Source organism: Falco peregrinus, chromosome 8 (assembly GCF_023634155.1).
Source record: "Falco peregrinus isolate bFalPer1 chromosome 8, bFalPer1.pri, whole genome shotgun sequence".
NCBI lineage: Eukaryota > Metazoa > Chordata > Aves > Falconiformes > Falconidae > Falco > Falco peregrinus.
In genome coordinates this window covers 61,582,061-61,603,472 of record NC_073728.1, presented here as the reverse complement: position 1 = coordinate 61,603,472, position 21,412 = coordinate 61,582,061, and the positions used below count along the sequence as shown (strand labels likewise).

The 21,412-nt window shown below is 42.0% G+C and overlaps 1 protein-coding gene across 5 annotated transcripts in view; it reads right to left on the bottom strand.

Annotated features, from left to right (window-relative positions):
• The window catches only part of TRPC7 (transient receptor potential cation channel subfamily C member 7), a 73,150-nt gene that overhangs the window by 17,880 nt on the left and 33,858 nt on the right, over positions 1-21,412 (bottom strand). For 3 of the 5 annotated variants that reach the window (XM_027794382.2, XM_055813101.1, XM_055813102.1), the window contains 4 exons: positions 15,352-15,516; positions 9,310-9,526; positions 3,647-3,880; positions 1,504-1,768 (listed from right to left, as the gene is read on the bottom strand). In XM_027794382.2, coding sequence (XP_027650183.1) covers positions 1,504-1,768; positions 3,647-3,880; positions 9,310-9,526; positions 15,352-15,516 — 881 coding nt within the window. The remainder of the gene's footprint in view (positions 1-1,503; positions 1,769-3,646; positions 3,881-9,309; positions 9,527-15,351; positions 15,517-21,412) is intronic. The other 2 variants (XM_055813103.1, XM_055813104.1) reach the window with 1 other exon arrangement.

Here is a 21,412-nt window from a genome sequence, read left to right as displayed (position 1 = left end):
CTCTTCAAATGAGAAGCAAGTCACATCCCACATACTCCATTTTCTTCTACCTTACTACTAAGCACAGATAAATGTAATTGCATCTGGCCTCATAAATCCTTCCATTAAAATATATCTTGAGGTTACAGGAGAGGTCTAGAAGGCATATTGGGCTCAATTAGAGAAAGTAAACATCATGTTACAAGATACATGTCGCACAAGAGGGTGGTGTGGTAAAACTGGCTCCTAGGCATTTGGAAGGAAACAGCCACTTGCAGGAGAGAAATGATGCCGGAAAGGTAATTTCTCTTAGAAAAGCTACAAGCGAAGCCCCCAGCTCACCATGTGATATGTTAGAGAAATGGCACATCAAATGCCAGCTGCTGTCTGCTCTGCAGCTGGTCAACACCGTGGGCTCAGGCATCACAAGCACAGCGTGATTGCCTGGAAGTGAGATCACAGCAAGGGGGAAACATTGTGCCAAGCTTTCCCCTTCCCTCACAGACGGGTGTGTGGGAAGAAAAGTCCCCACTGTGTCCCTAAGGCAAGTCACTGTTGTTTTGTGAGACACCAAGCTGACTGCCACGGTGCTGTGTTAGTGCCACATTGCAGTGCAAGGCAGGAGGCTTTCCTGTGGACGCATGGGACATGTTCTCTGGCACAGCAGGGCACCAGGCTGTCCCTTCCCCTGAAAGCTCCTTCAGGGCCTCAGCTGTCCCCCATGGGGCTGGGGCTTGGGTTCCCAGGGTCCCAGAGAATCGATTGCTTTTCGTCCTACCTCCAAAAGGCTGTAGCCTTTTCCCTCTCAAAAGCAGCCTCAGGCTGAACCTCATTCCAGAAGCGTTTGCCAACCTCTTTCTCTTCCCCCATCCCCGACAGGCTGCAGGCAGTACATGCAGCACGGCCACCTCCCCGGGCTATGCAGCCACCCCACCAGCATGACTCCAGCGACCCACTGCCCTGCATGGCCAGTAACCTGGCACGATGCTTGGTGCAGCTTTCACATGGCCTCTGCTGGGAAGTCCCCAGTCAGGATTTAAAAAACACAGCCTAGGCATCCTGGTTGGTTTAATTTTTTGAGCATCACGACTAGCAGCTGGCTCTGCAGATTGTGCCTAATAACGACAGCTGCCCTCAGGTGGTATCCTAAACCAGGTGTCAGATAAGCAAAATCCTCCCTTATTTTATATCCAGTTCGGCTTGCAGCTTTAAGAACAACAGTCTGGGTCTAACCTCTTCTCCACGGCTTCTCTTGACTCATTAATCTAAACATCTCAAAAGCCATTTTCCTGACCTGTTATTTTGATTTCCAGAAATAACCATATCTGAATTACACGTCAGCCTGCACTCAGGCCTGGAGCTAGCTGCCAGGGCAGGAGGCTGTGGCACAAGTTTCCCTGGAAAAATCTGGATGCGACTTCCCCACGCAGCTGGAGTAGAAACTATCAGAGCAGACCCTACAGCAGCAATGGCCCGGAATGGACTGAGCCCTGCAAGAGCAGCCACTTTCCCATAGGTACTCACGTTGTAAACGCAGGGTTGTATTTTGCACCAAGGTAGTAAGAGTAAAGGTTGAACATTCCGATCATGAAGGCCAGGAACACCATGATGAAGATGACCATGAACTTGAAGATATCCTTCACAGTCCTCCCCAAAGAGATCTGCAGGGGGCCGAAGCTTTCGTTGGCTGGAAGAATGTAAGCAATGCGGGAGAAGCTGAGTACCACAGCTATGGCATACAGTCCTTCTGAAATGATCTGAGGATCCGAGGGAAGCCACTTGTTCCTGGCTAAAACAATACATGTACACTAGGTATTAGTAACAAAAAGTGTTAGATGGAAGCCGTTATGATAAATGACCCCTTTTCAAGACTGAATCTTGGGTTTGGCCAGTAGTTAAAGTAAAAAGTTTTGGAACAACTGGTCACTGAAGTCCTCAGCATGCTGCACAAATACGGGTGAGAAGAATTAGTTGTATTTTTCACATGGCAAATATGAGAAATGAGCAAGTCACTGGGATTGACCAAAGACACACAGCAAAAATATCATGTGGCTTTAAACAAATTTGATATTTTCTGTTTCCTAGTTGAACATCAACTACTCTGCTGTGCCTTTTCCATCTGAAGCTCCTGAGCTGGAGAACCGAAACCACGGCACAGTGGAGTCTGGCTATAGATTTGGATACATGGCACAGTGCCACTATTTGGAAAGGAAGCATTAGGAAGACAGAGATCTCTATCTACCATTAGATAAGAAAGTTAGAATTTGTTCAGATAAAGCAGATATAACCATCAATTATATCATTTTCATGTTATCTTTAAATTAAAACCGGTTCTTGCGGTCTAGTCACTCTAATATTCTTACTTTAAAAAGCTTCTTGTTGATACCAGATATGCATCATTTATTTAATCTACTGAAAATGTGAACATTTATATTAATATAGCTTATAAGTGTCCTTGCATCAACTGAGCTTCTTGATGAAAAGATTGTGACTCAGAGCTAAAACATGTGACATCTTTACGGACCGAGGAGTAAACTTAGGCATTATGTGCAGCGATCTGAACCAAAGGAAAAGCAGCAGATGGAGGAATTTGCAGGATCTGGTTGTGACATTCTTCTGTTCAGGACCCTTTGCACCTTTGTATCAGGAACTCACTTTAAATGGGTCAACAGCAAACCAGCACCATCTCAGGGGCCTCTTGCTTGCCTGGGCAGGGAGGGGGATGCTTACCTTTAGCGGGGACACCCCAGCCAAGAGGCTGAGCCTGTGTGACCAGCTCACGGACCAGCCAGCAAGCCTGTGGCTGTACACCCTGGTGTGGGGTCAGGGCACTGGTCCTGTGTGGTGTGCATCTACAGTGGATGAAGTCTGCTGCCCCAGATCTTCCTCTCCAGCCCAAGCATATTGCTAGAATAACTACCCTGCAACCCTAGGGAGCAAGTGGCACTCCTTTGTGGCCAGCTCTATAGTTCCTGCAACCCCTCCGCGAGCAAAAATCACCATGGGTTTTGCTCAGGGCTACATCTGAATCTTGCAGAGGCATGCAATGAACTCAGTCCCCATACTGGGGAGCAAAGCTCTATTCATTTGTGAGAAAAAAGCATTTCAGCCATCAAAAATAGCCTTGTCTAGGCTATACTTTGCTTGCATTTCCAAATGTTAGCACTTACAGATGATATAGGCTCTCCAAAAATAAAGTTTTTCTCTTGGAGGAGCAGCAGTTTATAGATGTAATTGGTGTCTGTATTTCCATTATACAGGTGTTGGATGTAAAAGAGTGCACCAACAGTTAGAAATGCAACTCCATATCCTATGTTTGCTCACACATCTCCCTCCTCTCACATTTAGAAAACCAAGCAGGTTCATTCATCTTTAATTTAAATTATATTCCACTCACTCCCAGTTCCTGCTTATTTTTTGCTCAAGCTATTTTGTCAGAATGTGATTGACCTGAATATAACCTTAGCACAAGATCAGAGACTCAATGAGGCTCAGATCTCAATTCCTTTCTGTTTAGGAAGATGGCTGGAATGGGTAGATTTGAGAAGAATAATTTCGTTTATTTAGAAAAATCTACGTAAATATCACAAAAAGAAAGCCACTTTTTCAGCACTGCCACAATTAGCCCAAAAGAACAGGAAGCATTAGATAGCAAAAAGCATCTTACCATAAGTAAAGTAAGCAACTTCAGGGGGAAGGGTGACATTATTGAGGTCATCGTCTTGAACGTACTGATCTACGTACTGTTGTGCTTCAGTCGCTTTGAGAAAAGCCATGAACCTGGCAGTGAACGATGCCACGAAGATGGACAGCATCCCAAAGTCCAGCAGGTTCCAGAGATGCACCACATATTCCCGTGGACCCTCTTCCCAGATCTCCTTGCACTCTGACCATATCATGCCTGTGGAAAGGACAGAGCAGTTTAACTGTCAGACACAGAAGGGGATTTTTGTGTTCAGACACCTGTTTCCTGGAAAACAGTGGCTTCTAAGACCGAAGCAAGTAACTCTTCCATTAAGCTGAATTTCCTAAGTATGGTTGGTGTCATCTTTTCTTAAAAACTATTAAAAACTTTAAGCTTGATACATCTCTTCGTGCCTGTGAGGTCGTAAGAATTTCAAAATGTCACTGTACGAGTCAATGGTAAAGTAGATTTCTGGTGATGTCAGAGAAAGCGGTTCAGAAGTGCTGAAAACACTAGAAAATCCTACTGCTGATCTATTTGGAAAAAATGTAGATTTCCTCTCTTGTCCCCAAAATCTCTCCTTGCTAAACTGTGCCACTGAAGATGGTACTGCTTGCTCTGCTCATGTTTTTCTCCTTCCCTAGAACAGTGGCTGAGTCCATTTTGAGAATGGAAACATGTCTTTGCAAGAGAAAATCTGATTCAGGAGTAAATACAGTATGAATAGAGAAAAAATAAGACAGAAGTTCTGTCCTTGCAGTACTTTTCAGAAAGTTTTATGTATTAAATAATAATGAATTTCCATACATTAAAGTCTGGTCTGCCACTTTGAATACACCAAGGTTAGCCTGCATTTAGGATCTTTCTGACAATAGACTTACAGCTACACCTGAATGCCAAACCCAGAACATTCAAATGTTTTGGCATCCATATTCCACTGGGCAAAGTGAATTCAATGGGCAAAGTGGAGCTAAAAGTTCAGGTCAACTTCACCAACTTGCCCAACTTTCAATCACAGCAGGGTGCCAGGGCCAAAATCTTGCTTCTGAATAGCTAAAATATTGCAATATTTAACCCACTGATAAGTATTTCCTGCACTCTACCCAATCCTGTTTCCATAGCAGCAGCAAAATTCACGTTTAATCAAGCAGGAGAAGCGCCTGCCAATTTCCATATGGCCTCCTGCAACCTCGTCCTTTCTGTGAACTCCTCTTCATCGGCTTTGCTGGAAGCTCTCGTGGCGTGGCATGTAAATGCATTCGCTTGGCTACTTCAGAGTCTCCTGGCAGCACCTGGTGTCCCAAGAGGTGCCGTCGTAGGGAAGGAAATGAGTAGGTGTGAATCTAGCCAGAGGGTGGAAGGATGAAGAAATGCCGCTGTCAGTCCTTGTGCATGGGGAAACATCTGAGAGGCAAAGGACTGCTAAGCTATCCATACCACCGGTGGCCGGGGCACTGCTAGCCTGTGACCCCCATCGCCCTGGAATCTGCAGGCAGGTTCTTGGAGGTGTACCCTGATATATTCTGCCCCATATAGATGTCTCATGAGAGCGAGCCTGAGGTCTGCTCCGTGCTGAGAAGAGCCGGAGGGAGGGCAGGAGAGGAGCCTCCCAGCTCTGCTCTTCAAGTCTGCATGTGCTTGGCTGGGTAAATGCAGGAACTTCCTCCCAAGCTGTCACTTACCATGAGTAAGATTTAATGATAAATAACCTAGAGAAGAAGGCGGAAGGATTGGTGCCTTAGGAACTGTCCCAGAGCAAGGATGAAATATTGAAGAAACATTTTGAGCTCAAAAAAAAAAAAAAAAAAAGTATCCCCGAAGTGATAGCTAGGAGGCATTAGCCCTACACATTACACCTGCATGTCGTATAAAGGTACTAAAGCACTTCAGGAAATATCCCACAGGTGGTAACATTGCCCACCAGAGCACTTGCTCACTGACGCCCAGAAATGTCTTTTCTGGTTTAAATATTAACTCACCCATCCAAATTTATTTCTAATCTTGGTCACTTAATATACCTAAGTCACAGATTAATGAAGTAAGAAATGTCTAAACCTAAGTAGACTGACTAAAATTAGAATCACTCCATGAACTTACCATACTATCGGCCTATAATTTACATCATTCTTTTTGCCAGTGGTGTGGCAATCATTTTTTATCCATACATATGGAAAAATGTCTGTTCAGGGCAAGTGGAAAAGTTACAGTAATTATTCAGTCAGTACTGCCTGGGTAATTGTATATACATTGTGAGGGAGTAATTCAAAGCTTCTCCTGATGTAAAAATACTGAGAAGATTAAAAAGCAGCTAAAATTCAGGGGATGGGACATAACATGGGATGTAAGAAATCAGGGAAGGCAGCTAGGTAAAGCAGGTTTGTCAGAATATGACCACACTTCGACATGGTGTTTCTGAGCACCCCAGTGGCTCCGGGAGAGACCGTTTCCCTGAGTTTGATGCAGGGAGAGGTGGGATACGAACAGCTTCAGCTTCTGCACGTCAGTTGTGCCTGTTTTCCCACAGTAGGGATAATCAGAAATGTCCTCTTGATGGACATTTCTGGTTTCAGCAGTGGAAGGAGAGTCAAGCTACAGGCATAGCCTGCCTGGAAGAAAAATGGAAGTGTGCAAGAAGTGCCATTCACCACCTGTGCACAAAAAGGAACAGTTTGTCAGGTTTTTATATCCACTGACCTGGCACATAAATCACGAGCAGCTGATGTGGCTGAGCTGCCTTTGAGCCTTCCTGGATCTGCCACAGGCTGTTGGATTAAGAGAGAGAGTTGTGCTCAGATTGTGTCTGCCCAGAGCTTAACTGATACCTCAGCTGCTTTTGCAGTGGCGATTTTGTCTCTCTAAACGAAACCTCCCTGCTTCCAGTGCTCAGCTTTGTCCGTATTGCTCAGGAGGAAAGACCCAGCCTTCCTCACCTGAAGGCAAGAGATGGGAAGACTCAGCCACAGTGGGAGAGGTAGCCAGGGCATACAATGAGCCACAGATGCAAGAGCTGAAATTGCCGTGCCCCGTATATGAAGGGGCAAGTTCCCCTCTCAGAGCATTGTGGTATTGCTGTGCACTAACAGGTTTATAATCTGCAGGCCTTGGCTGCTCCTTTATAGCAAAGAGGAGACCAAAAAGGTGTACTCCTGCCTAAAACGCTCTCTGGCTGTTTACGAGGATGTTAAGTGGGCCACTAACACTACCTGGCTGAGCCAGGGATGCTCTACAGCCATTTCAGCAGCGCAGGCTAATGGAAAGTAAAGTCTCTGATATGGATTTTTGGAGTAGGATGAAGTGCTTGCCTGGCTGAAAGTCATTGCCTCTGCTCCGTTTACTCTATTACTTGCCTGCATTACAAATAGTTGGGAGCAGGAGATGGCAATGGTGCCTTTTTGCATTTGAAATTCTCCTACTTGTGTTTTTCCTTTAAAATATAGGCACACGGATCAATTTTCATATCTCTAGCAAGATTAATTGCAGGGACTGCTATCACAGGTTGTGCTCGCTCATGGCCGCACTATGCTATGCTAATGTATCACATTATCTTGGAATAATGCTATTCTGAACATGCGTCATAATTTTATGGTTCACAGCCAGATAACTCAGACAGCCAATTTTCTCCCCAAAAAAGAACCAAGATCAGGGACCTGTAAACTAATTTTTCAAAAATAGTCTGCTATGGTTGGAACAAGTAATGTGTCATCAGCATTCATCATTGCTGCCACAGTATGAAGGAGAAAAGAGAAAGAATAGAAACAGAAGGAAGGGATTTACAAGCTGACAATAAAAAAAATTACACTTTCCCATTCTACTACGAATGGAAATGTAGGTGGCACACCCAGACTGCTGAGTCTGAAGACAGCAACTGCAGGTGTTGCCAAATAGGATGTATAGTTATATATATTTGTATATGTATATTTAGTACACAAAAGTTAATTTTACCATACTTTAATACATATTTGCTGTCTACTTACATTGGTGTCTTTGGAAAAATATGTCTTAGCAACTTTACTTGTGATATTTAGCTACAGCATTTACTTTTGTTTAATTGTATTTCTATTTACATATATATATATATACATATTTAGAATACCTATAAGATTTTCGTGCCAGAAGCCTGGGGTGTCCACTACCCTTAGTCCTTAATGTTCAGGGTCACATACAGGGCCAAACAAGTGCACAAGCCCCTGTGCCAGCTGCCTGCAGGCCATGGGCACCAAACTTTCACCTTAGGATCGCCGAAATGTTATTTGAAAGCTTTATGTAGGCAGACAGGTAAAATGGCCAGAGAAGATTGTCAGTGCTGATGTAGGCAGTCATTAGAAAATCTCATTATATTCAGAAGCCTGTACAATGAATCACCTTTCTTCTCCCAGAAAAGTGAAAACCTTCGCTTTAAATGAAATGTTTTCTGCTTCATCTCTCAGGAACTCACCAGGCAGACAGATACCTACTGCCTATAAGAAAAGAATACCTGGTCTAAAAATCTAATCATCTGGTCCAACTGCTTTAATATAATTTTAAAAATATATCTTACAGACTTACTCTATCCAGTCTGGCATCTATTCAGTATTTTCTAGCCTCATATCCTGTATGGGATTTTGATTATTGCAGGGACAGATAACAAAGAAATGGTGGCCAAGAAGTCATCAGATAGAGCAGCTCTATCCTATTTTTCAGGGGGGGTTCGTGCCATCAGTACTTATGGAACAGTGGAATTATTAGCTGCAAGAAAAAAATCAAAATCATGGTGGTGGCTAAAAATAGATGCAGAAGAGGTAGACAAAGATTCTGCAGAGTTGATAAATTCAATTTCCCAATAAATCCTTCTGAGCTTGTTTGGATTAGTTCAGGGTAGCTGACCTGCCAGGAATAAATTATGGCAGGAAAAGCAATACATCGGAATTTGCCTCAAACTCCCTGGAAGTTTAACCTGTGCATGTGACATACTTTTATGTTTGAAGACTTCATCCACATGAATCCCTGGTTTATAATTGCTGTATGACTAACTTTTAAAAGATTTGAGTGCTGTGCTGTCCTCTCACCAGTAACAATTTCATATTATGAATTTCCTAAAATCCAACTCGTACCTACCTAGCAGTTTCCATCACTAGATCTGAGAGTGCCTTACAAAAAAAATGAATAACAATATACCCATTTAACAGATGAAGGAACTGAGGTTCAGTCAATTATAGCAAGATCTCATGGCAGGGTATTAAAACAGGCTGGTGGTCACCCACGTCCCAGTGGACACACTTCTTTCTGCTCACTTTAGATACAGTTTCACTATAGGACATTGCTCTAAGTTTTAATGACTGTATTACCTTCTTTAAAATGTAATGATTAAACCAACAGAGGCAAACAGACAACATCTATAGCATTCACCATAGAAAATCAGGAAACAGCAAATTTGCTAAGCAACATTCAATAGTTTCAAAAGCAGTGACCAAGGCTAAAGTCTTCTTTGACCCTATTTTAATAAAAAATATTACCATCAACCTCTGATTTAGCCTCATTGTGGTTTGCTGGGGGGTTTTGTTTGTTTATTTGTTTTGTTTTCCCTTTGTCTTCTCACTGTCTATCATGCTATTCCTAGTCATGTAGAATTTCCCTGGAGGATTTACAGACATTTCGGTTTTGCTTACCCAATACCCACTTCATGATCAGCAATTCTGTCCATGAGAACTGAGTCGTTTTGACTCTAAATATTTGTTTTGGATGATCCGTGATGGTCTCGTTGGGGAGATTTTTTACTCCTTCAAACCGATCTGAAGCATTCACTACTAACAGTCCAAGGAAGATTGTAAAAGAAACTGCATGTGCCACAAACTTCATGAAAGGACTTCGGAGGGTCCGTCCCAGCTGCAATGAAACATACACAAGACATAAGGGTTTTTTTCTCCCTTTTTGTTCCTATAAAAGTCTGAACCATTTGCCCAAGGTGAAAAGAATTCAGAAATAAATTCTAGATCATGACCTAAATGGGGTTTAGATTTGTTCAAGTTGTTCTTTGCTATTACTAGACATTATGCATTGCAGTTCGAATGATGCCCTTTGGAAAATTTTCTGTGCATGGTAGTATCTTATATTGCTCCTTTATACCCACATACCTAATTGTCCTGACCATATAGTAAGTAGGAAATGAGACAGAACATTTATATCAGACATGTTTGTGTGTATACATGTTATATGAATGTATCGTGTGTCAGTGTAAATCCTAATGATGCGCTCACTTCTCAGCCTTACATCACTGTTATATTTAACATCTTTTATTAATGCTGAATTCATGGTTCATTAACGATCTGTAGGAAATAGCCTTCTGTTTAAAGATTCTTTAGTAATGCTTTTAATATGCTTTGGTATGATAGTCTTCTCACATAATTCCTACAAAAGCTGGAGATTCGCTCCCCAGGTCACAAGGATTTATTTCAAGACAGTAAGCCAAGAATCAGAGCAGCAGATCTCTTTGCTAGAGCTAATATTTGTTCTATTCTTCTTGAAAGGCTTTCTTTGTTAATCAGTTTAAATAACACTTTTCATTTTTCCTTTTCTGTGATCTAAGACATTACTCCAGAAAGATGTCAGAACAGAAGCCTTTGTAGGAGCACAAGGACCGATGCCTGTGATGCTGGGCACAGCAGACAGCAGTGGATGTGCTGTCCTGTACGTGGCCTTTCCAAAGCCCCCTCCAAACAAATGGGACTTTTTTTGCCATATATTACTCATGGATTCTTTTCCCTTGATGACAAGGAATTCTTCAAATTTTCTTAATATCTACTGACTTGATTAAAAAAAATCATAGGAAATATAGAAAAAAGGAGTGAAAAAGGAGCTTCCTTGTTTTCTTACTTATCTCCAAAAGCAGCTTTGTTCAAAGGAGCCCAGGTCTCTGGCCATTGCAGAGCAGGAAATATTTTAAAAGCAGGGCTCTTCGGGTCTAGCAGAAATTTAAAGGAAGCCTTATGATTCTGGTTCTTAGTTCTTTTTCTTCTTTGGATTTTTAAAAAGTCAATTAAATCTTTTATGAAATTGACAGAACAGTAAATCCTATTGGAAAATTTGCATGTTTTAAATCCCAGAAACACTTTCCAATAAAGGCAATAAAAAAAAAATCTGCTCTATTCCTGAGCCCTTATGAACATGCTTGCTTTTTTCTGAGGTCAGTAAGGATGTGTTTAAGTGGGTAGATACTGCACTGAATCAAACCCCAAGTTTCTTTAATCTTGCCTAGCAATATTATGGCAGATGTAGGAGTAAATTAAGTGTGTTAAAACCAGCCTCAACGCTTGTGATGCTGGTTCACTCCTCTGCTGTAAACCTTGGTGCAGTGTTAGCTCTCAACAGCTTTTTATGGCCGGTGTTGGGTAGATTTACGCTTTGTAGCAGAGTTTATATTTCCAGTACAGACCTGATGGGGTGATGGGATATGTTTGAACAATGTCCTGTACAGTAATAATCCTGGATGTTTTCCTCATATGCCTTGTCTTTGAATTTGAGAGAGCTCAAATTCCAACAGTAATGTGGAACAACAACTAATGGGCATATGGGGCCTGACCAACAAAGTTTTAAGAAAGTGCATCTTGTACAAAACTCATTTCTACCCTGAATCCACCAAAAGAGAAAACACACTGTCTATTGAACCATGAATTCTCTCCAAATAATAAGACTACTTCTGCTGTCTATAGAAACATTAAAAAGAGAGACCTAAGATTAAAGTAGCACAGCCTTGGTTATCAGAGAAATAATCCTGTGTGTTACAGAACCAAGTGAATTTTATGGATAGCTTCACTTAGATCTCTATTGATTTAACAAAAGTTGGCATTTAGTCAGTGTTACATCAGCGTTTTATCCCCTTTATTACTGCAGAAAGCTAACATTTTTTTTTCTTGAGCTGATGCTTTTCATATCTTCTCAGAAATCTGATTTTTAGCTAAGAGCTACAGAAGGTGCAAGTGTTGACTAGAATATTCTGTAAAAAAATAGTGAAAACATCATTAAAAAAAAAAAAAGAAACATCAGTTCCTCCAGTCAGCCTAATGATTTATGACAATAAGGTATATTTTTCAAGCAACATGATATGGTTGAACTCAAGGTGTGTAACTACTGGGTTGTATCAATTTCTCAATTACTTTTTAAAATCAAAATATCACCTTTCATCAAATCAGGATTGCAGGGAAGTGCCTGGCTGTCACTGTTAAGACAGAAACACTGGCAGTGTGAGAATACAAAGGTTCATTCTTAAGAGAACAGCTCATTTCATAACTATCTTACCTGTATTATAGGAAAATAATGAAGCGTACAGACATGTCAGAATAAAAATACATAAAATGTGATCTTGAAACAAAATTTTCCAAATGCAAATTAATCTCTTCTCCAAGAGATAGGAACAAATAAAACATCAGGGAAAAAAAAAAAAAAGCCATTACTATTTTCAGTACTATGCTCATAGCAGAAGCATGAAGAATATTGTAGTAATTTTATGTAGCTTAACTGGGGAGGAAAATACCCAGAGTAAAAAGGTAGGGGTGCAGCTTTAGGCAGAGTGAGCCATTAAAGTCCTAGTGCTTAAGTGATGCGGAGCCTGCCACAGCGGGAGCTACAGTCCATAAATCCCCAGCACGGCTACACGGAAGCCAAAGAACAACCCAGGCAATGAAAGCCACTTATACATGATGTCTGTAGTGTTGTGATATTGGAACATGCACTTCAACCGACCAGAGAAGAAAGAAAATAGTTCTTAAAGTTCTGCAGACAGTCCAAACAGTCCTGCTTGCTCCCTTTGTTATATTTTTGGGTAGCAGACTGTGCAATTTTTTCGTGCTGTGTCTTATCTTCTCTTTTGATCACCAGTGAAACAAATTTGGATGCTAACATACCAAGCCCAGTTCATCTCAGAGTCATGGCCTCCACGGGGTAGATGCATCAGCACAGATCTTTCAGGATAGGACGGGCTTACACTCCACAGGTCTTGCCAACAGCTTGTGCATCCAGAGGTGAATGAATGACTGACACTAAAACTGTTTTTAATGGGGACAATCTGTGCAACTGAATGCAAAAGAAGACTTAAGGCTTCAGTTACGAACTCCAGTTAATACCATTTACCAAATTCTTGAGGGTGGTATCTGGTATGGAATATTCCAACCCCCTAAGCTTTATTAATGAAAATTTTCTGTTAGGGTAAAAAGGGTTGAAAACATATTCCTTGCTAACATACACCGGTGAAGGAATTATTTTGAGCTATGAACTACTCTATTATCCTATGTGAAACTGCAGAATGTGACCAATACATCTTAAGAATGTGATATACCAGTATTGGCCAGGACAGCTCCTATAAACAATATTCCACATTACAGATATTTCCTTCATTTTTCTCACTTAGTCCAGAAATGAGACTCTGACTGATGTTTGGGCATCCATGCATCAGCCCGACTTGATTTAAGTCAAATAACTGATTGATACTATGGAAAAATGATTTCATTACTCAGTTGTGTAACATCAAGATTCTTTCCATAACTTAAAACCAATTAAGTTTACAAAAAATTGTAAAATTGACCAGGACAAAACTGGGCTGCCCAGAGCTTCTGTTAACACCACCATCCTTCCAGCAGGAATGCTGCCAGTGAAACTGTCTGCAATAACTCTATGTGAGGATACGAGGCCCTCAACCCTTCAACCTAGTAATGATGATTTTGGGTGGGGTACCAATTTGTGGGGGGAAAATGCATTCATTATTCAGATATTTCTACCACAGGCCCCAATCAAAAATCAAGACTGCATTGTTCTGATCAACGCAAACCCATGCACTGAAAGACAATTCCTGCCTGAAAGAACTTCCCATTTGACTTTCTGATAGGAGGTTACGTGTGGTTTTTCACAGCCTAAAGTGAGGTGAAAAGAAAAGGATGTGGAAAAATGAGAATGCACGAAAGGTTTAGTGTAATGAAATCACAGCTGATGAAAAGTTGTCCCCCTCCCTCTATTTTTTAAAAAAATTTAATACACCTACCTTAAGAAGTTAAAACCAAGTAACAACCTCAATAATTTTTTATTTCTGCTGTATTTTTTCTGGTTTTTTTTTCCCTCAGTTTTTCCCCCTTAGATTTTATGCTTTTCATTTAAATTCTCCACTTACTTTTAGTCTAATTGTTCTCCCCACCTAACGCTATGTTTGAATGCAACCTCTGTAATCCTGAGAGTACACTGCAAATGCTGCCGTTGGCTGGCGTGCCAGCTCCCCGCGCGTTCAACAGAGGTGAGGGAAATTAAACAGCTTCATAAATCCCTGCCAGTCTGAGGTCTGAAATAACAGAATTAATGCGGTAGTTCCACACATGAAATTCCCTCTATGACCCAACCGAAACCACCCGCAGCACAGCCCAGCTTTCACACGCACTTCCCCTGGGTGAAGCTCCGGAGTCTGCCCGGTTCACACCAGCTGTGGGGGTGTGTGTTGATACAGACCTCAAGAAAATGAAGTTACATTCTCAATTACTTTAAGAGAAAGTACATTTCTTGGAGATATTTTGGAGGAGACCTAGTTTAGACATGTCTTATTACCTCAGATGTTCTGGAAGACTGTTTTCAAAAGATTGGTCTGATTGCACTAACAGAAATCTTTTCAAATTATAGTCTTTCCTTAATACCCATCCATGGATCTTTAATTTCTTGGGCTTGACAAAATCACAAAGGATTCCTCATTGGCTTTGAAAGGAAATGGGAGAAGATGCTTTTGAGACAGAATACATTACCAGGGGTCATTTTTATAGAATTTAAGTACCTCTGATAAGCCTCCTGCTGAAGACCTCTATCTTGTAATGGATGATGTTGCTGGCTATTGCTGATTGTGAAATGATCCTTTCCCCTGCCACCCCTTTCTTCTGCAGCAAGAGTAGTGAGAAAGTGATTTGTCACTCAGCTGCACACCTATTTATCTCCACTTGTTTGAGCAGACACTTTCAGGGTGGAAACCTCACTACAGTTTTCACATCACAGACAACTCAGGCTTTTACCTAAGCTAACTGTTGGCTCTGGTCCTTCGACCTCCAGGTCTTGGCAAAATTCTTCTGCTCCACCTGATGCTGTGAGACATAGCACAGCCGTATGTAGGTGTACCACAGACTTCCAAGTTTAATCATCTTTTCCCTCAAAACCATTCGGGTATGATTAGTCTAGTCTTCCCTGCAGCACTAAGCAGTCCCCTGGGGCATGCCAGTGTCAGGCACATGTGCCATAATAACACTCCACTAACTAAAAATACAAGATCAGAAAGAAGGAAGGGGAAGAAAGAAGCCCTGAAGAAGGGGGGAACCTGCAATAAAAAGTACATAAAAGGAACGAGGGTTTAAACCTCAGGGTTAACTAAAAGGGGAACACAGACCTTCTCCTTTAGTTATTTCCCATTCTGGTGGTTCTTCTGTTCTTTCTTCACCCTGCTCCCATGTTGTTATCTCCTACATCACCCTCTTCCCCCACCACCCCACCTGTTTTACCTATAAAGATGATCCTCAAACCATACCCGATAGCTCTGTTTGTGTATATCAAGCAACACCTCAAGCTTGTTCTCCTCTGGGGCAACCTCAGAGGATAGCATGAATCGCTTCCCAACAGCCTTACAGAAAAATACGTGACTTCATTCCAGGCCCTGGGTAGAAACAGCCATAAAAACCATCACCTGAATGAGCCTGTACCTTGCTGCAGGGAGCGATCCAGTAGGCTATGGCAAGGAAGGGCAGGCCAATGGAGACCCCAAAGACAGCCAAGAACTTCACAGCTATAGATTGCTGCCGTAAGCCTGAGAGGTTTTCATACCACATGGTGAGCAATTGCTGCTGGCAGTTGGGGTGAGCAACAAACTGTAAAAGAAACAGAAACAGAAGTATCAGTAGCGTTGCCTGACGAGGATGAGATGTTAGTGAATAACTTGCTGAACTTGTCAGTGGAACAAGTGTTTTAAAGAATCAGTTACCAATATTGGAGTGAGCGGAGGTTATCTTTATTCGGCAGCGCTGGGTGCATGGGGGATCGCTCCACCAAAGTCATGCACACCAAGGGAACCTTTCAGCCCCCTCTTTATACAAGTCGCTCATGTCTATTCATTAACTTTCTGGGAACTCATTAACATATCTTGCACCTGGACAATTAGCACATTCCCATTCAAGGACCTAGTATATCTTCAGGTTAACAACATTAACATATCTCGTGCCTGGACAACTAGCACACTCCCATTCAAGGATTTAGTATATCTTCAAGTTAACAATATTAACATATCTTGTGCCTGGGCAATTAGCACACTCCCTATGTCACCCATTCAAGGGTTTAGTACATCCTCAAGTCAACAGTAAGGGTCTCCTCAGATAAACATGAGCACACTGTTCTTTAAATAAATCATATATGGCCCATTATTCACAAGACAGGGCGTATCTTTGTTGTCTAACACTGCTTATGGTGTCACAAAGGAAAAACTGCAAATTGGGCACCCAAAATCCCCAGGTACTGGCAGAACGTGTTTCACTTCTGCTTCTTGTCTCCTCTAGGTAAAAGGTTTGTTAGACAGAAGACCATCTAGACCAAAACCCAACACCCACCAGTGGCCAGCGCTGACAAAGTGCTTCTGTGGGCAAGTTCCCTCTTGAGGTACAACAGTCTACATTGCGATTCAGAAAAGAAACAGAGAGGCTCTTTGACAGCACCCTGAAAAACCCCTCCAATAACTTGCTGAAGACATAGGCCATTGAAAGAGTTGCCCAACACAGCACTAGTATTATATTGTTCTATTCACTATATGTGGACCCAAAGCGAACCCTTCGGCACGGTTCTCCTTCTCCTGTAAACTGTCAGAGCTCTGGGTGGCATTTTTCTATTTTAAATGCTTTATCTCAGATTACCTCTCAAAAAATGACAGCTTGTTCTTTACTGATTGGACAAAAAGCGAAATGGAAAAGCCGAAGGAAAAGTCGTGGTGCTGTGGTAGGGGAAGTACATGTTCTGTGCCCTGTAACTGAGCCTCTCCAGCTCGTTGTTCAGAGGCAAAAGAAAAGGCAAGCAGTAGGCAACAGAAAAGGGCAATTTCTTAACGGTAAAATTACAGCACCACTGGATCCCCTAGAAGAGTTTTATAATAAAAGATTAAAGTTCTTTGTTTCATATTGTTCTTCAGGGTGATTGAATTCAGAATATGACCATCTTTCATTGCAAGATAATTAAAAGGCAAAATAACTGAAAGAAAAGATGAAAAATAAATACATTGCTAACGTTGCTGATTGCATTAGCAGAACTGAGTGGTTCATTTGTGAGTTTTGTGGCCGAATAAAGGTTCTTAGGAGGGAAATGTAAAACCCTCTGCTGTTTCAAACCCCAGAACTTTCTGGAGGTGAGGGTGAGGATGAAGGGAGTAGAGAGAGACAGAAAGGAGGAAAGCAGAGGCTGCTAGGGGGCTTCGTGGCCGCTGTTGCCCCTGCCTGGCAGCATGGACATGGACCATTTCTGGCAGCTGCCCCTTGCTCTGCTTCAGCCCTTTGAGCTGCAGCCTGCTGGGGGGATGGCAGCTCTAGTCTGTGATGTTATCGGGACTGAGAAAGAGAAAATTCTAACTGCACTTTCATCTTCACTATCTATGAAACGATGATCAAATTGGGAATATAATGGACTCTTTTTCTAGATGTCTGCATAATAACAAAGCCGTTACTGTGAGTTTAAATGATCAGTTCATTGCTAGTGCAGAATGAAATACAGTTGCACAGTAATTAGGATTGCTGTAGAAAAGCACATTTCCTTCTTTAACAGCACATTAGCAGCTATTTAAAATGTGTTTCTTCTGATGAATTAGGCTTTGGGGTCTGCATTTCTCAAAAAGAAAAAAAAAATAGAAAATAAGGCTTTACCCCTTCTACTGAACAAATCAGAGTGAAGAAATTGGACAGGTACTTTTAACTTCTCCTGTCTTTAGAATTTTTTTCCTGGAAATATTAACAGTCGAACATGTTTTCTTTTAAGCTGGTTTCAAAAAAAAGAAAGCTTTCAAAAAGGATAGTCTATAAGTCACAAGTCCTACTTCTTCTGAGCATTTAAAGTTTGAAGTTAAGGCAATGACAGCAGTATTGCAGGGAGGCATTTCCTAACGCCCAGTGTTTGTTTGCGCTAATGCTGCTAGGGCTCATTATCTGTCTGGCACATGGACAGAAAGATGACATGGAAGGAAGCTAGGCAGAGAATTGATTCCCTTTGTAAATCTGGTTTTCAGATATGATGAATTCAACAACAATTGTAGCAAGTCGTGGAAAGGAAAAATGACACTGGTAGATGTGCAGACTTCTGAGATGAAGGGGCAAAGCAGCAGCCAGGCTTCCTCTTTCTCTTGTAATCGTTCACTGCATTATGAGAATTGATTCAGACAAAGAAATTCAGTTGTCCTTGGCAATGAGATGGTCAAAGACTTTTGCTGGTTGGAATTTGAGAGGATTCATCAGACATTATAATCTGTTGGTTTTTTCACTCTCTCTGGGAACAGCTACAATGAAAATACAAATACAGGAAAACTGAGAAGGACTTGCCATAAACCCCAGTTCATTGGAACAATTTATTTTGTACAAGGCAATAAAGATTGGCAGCATGCCATGGAATCTTGATGGTGTTCATCTTACTCTGATTATTACAAAAATGAGGGGAAAATAAGATCAGGATAAGAAAGATAAGAGCATGAATGAGTTCTGATCTGTTATTTGCTTACAGAAAGCAGTAGAGTTTCTCATTATGTTTGCTCCATCCAGATATTAATGAAACATGCAAAGATGCTTAGACAATGGCAACCCTCTCTCTATTAAAATTTCAGAAATTGAGCTTAGATCTCATCAGAGATGTTACAAAGCCATTTAACTTTCTCTCTTCTCTGGGAATGGGCACTGACACCAAGTTAAAGATTACACTGATGCTTTGCTTAGTGTCGTAGCCACAGAAAAAAGCAGAGTTTGAGACAAAAGCTTCAAGGCAGAATGCTTCAAAGTGTAATGAAAAATGGTTGAGTGTTATATTGAGTTTATGCCGCAACCAAAAAAAAAAAAAAAAGCCGCAACATTTTTTCTAAGTTCCCATTAAATGATATTTTTCTTTCTTCCATACAAGAAAATGAGTCTATGAGGCTTTTAGGGGCGAACAGTGGCTGCTCCTGTGCTGTATCTCAGAAGAGGAAGGCAGAAATCACTGCAACCAGACCAGCGTGGCCAGGGCTGCGCAGAAGGGCATGGTATTGCTGAGTGGGATGGAAGCACTGGCAGTGGAGAGGGTTGTGTGGGGCCAAAAAGAGCTCTTTAAAAGTGCTTTATCTAATGGGCAGAGAGAGTCCCTTCCAAACTGATAAAGGTAACGCATCAGGATCTGGGAGCTCAAGCAAGATGTTTTCCAAGGCTTCTGCATTCAGAAACTGCAGTGGGAGCTTTTCTGGTCCCCTGGCACAGGGACCCCAGTAGATGGCAGTGGCTTTTCCTATACCGTGCATACCTCTCTGATTTAGAAAGAAAATTGTACTTCCCTCCAGCCTATCAGTGACACATTTTCTTCAGTTAAAGAAAAGGCTAAAAAAAAAATTTTTAGAAATCACACATCAATCTGAAAAGCCAGCTCAAATAATGAAGCTGCCAAAGTGGCATTTGTGAGAGCCACTTAAAGACACAGGAAAGTATTGACACCTCCAAAAGCCACTGTTCTGTGCTACAGGGGATTAAAAGAGAGGGATGAGTATTTGTCTGGAATAAGGAAAAAGATCTAGCAAAGCCTCCAGTGGGAATTGAAAGGGCCCAAAGGAACTGTTTAACATGTAAAAATAAAGAGACCACTGTGGAAACCACATTGAATGATAACTTTTCCACATTGCTATCTAATTTGATGTATGACAGCTCTTTCCCGTAGCTTACCATGTATACGCATTGTGGGAAAGCACTTTACAGCTCTCATGACAGAGTGAGATTTTTTCCTCAGCATTCTTGTTCAAAAATGCATGAGTTTCTATGCAGACAATAAAGTACCTTTACATCTCTATAACTGTATAGGAAGTTACTTCTGTTAGAAAACACCGTAATAGAGAGTTTTGTGGTTTATATCCCGTTACATTGGACAGAGAAAGAGCCTGTGATGAGGACCCCAGTCATGACTGCTGTTCAGGATTAGTGCTGCAGATGCCTAAGCTGTCAGTGTTTGGGCACGGTTCAACCCCCCCATCCAAAACACCCCGCGGTCCCTGCTTGAAGGGCATCTCTCTTATCCTATGGCACACAGCAGATAAGCTACAGGCAGGTGACAAATCCCAGAAAATTCTTGAGAGTGTCAGACGATGCTCACACATCAAACAGAGAGCAGGAAAAAAAAAAATCATCTTGGACAGAAAAATGCTGTCAGCAGAAGTAAAGAAACTTATGGCAAGACAGGTAAAAGGCAGAGGTCAGCCTCAGATGATTGGAATTAATTGTGCAGAAAAAAAACCAGTATGTCTTTTATTACTGAAATAATTTTAATTCCCTTATGAGTGCAGAAATCTACCAGTGAGGCAAAAGAATTAACCACTCAGACAGGATCATCTCGCTTTGCTAATGCACGCTACGCTGAATAGCCAGGGGCTGAGGCAGGAAAGAAAAACTCAGTGAACCACTGAAAACCCTTTAAAAACCTGCGTGTCAAAACTAACAATGCAAACTTGTGACTTTACTGTTCTGCTTTCACAGAGACACTCCTGTCTGTCCTCTCCAGCTCGCCCCTTCGCTATAAGCCTTACAACAAACGCTGGCAAACCTCAGCAAACACAAGCTGCGGCTGGGGTGAGCAGCCATGTGTTTGATCAGGGAGTGAGAGCTAGAAAAGGAGCCGCTTGAACAGATTTTCAGGAGAACATTGGTAACGTCAAAAGACACGGGCAGAGATGAGCCGTTTTACTTTCCATCATGTCCTTTGAACAACTTTTCTGAGTTCATTATTAAACATTTGTCTTTTGACGTAGCTCATCACCCTCTGCAAGCCTACACTGATTAACATGTTTTAGACCATGGCACCTGCTCATGGGAACCCCTGGTTGGGTCTGTAATGCTTCAAATTCCAGAGATTCTAGCAAAAATGCCCAAACTGTTTTGCTGACGATGACTCGTTGGAATCAAGTGTCACTCTGTGCCTCTGAATTACAAGGGAAAACGAGGGGAGCAAGGATCAGGTGGGTTGTACACATGGCTTTTCCCATTTTGCCAGGCACGTCACCAGGGAGCACAGGAGCAGGGCTACTGCAGGCATCTACACGCTGGAAAAACCAGGTGGGATGTGAACCACACGCATTGTGTGCTCTGAAATGAGGAAAGCACATAAGTATTCTTAAGAAGACTTGGTGACACACCTCACTGACAAACAGAGCCCGAGCTGAGCTTGCTGTGCTGGTGCTCCCAGCAGAAGGGGAAGCCAGCCCTGGTCTGGAAGGTGAGGTGGCATCTGCTTGAGCAAAACCAGAGGCAAGGAGGGATGGGAAGCCAGGCTTGCCCGTCTCTGCTGCTGTGTGGGCAATGTCATGTTTCTCACAGCAAAACCTTCATCAAAGGAGATATGAAATCATCCTTTTTCAGTGGGTTGCTGAAGATGCTGTGGGAGTATCAGCAAACATCGGCAGGGTGGGAGAAACTCCGGGAAAGGTCGAAGCAGGATATTACTGCTGTTCCCCTGAAGGGTAAAAAATATACTGCCATTTCACGAAAGAGGATCTGATGAATTAAGGGCTAAACATAT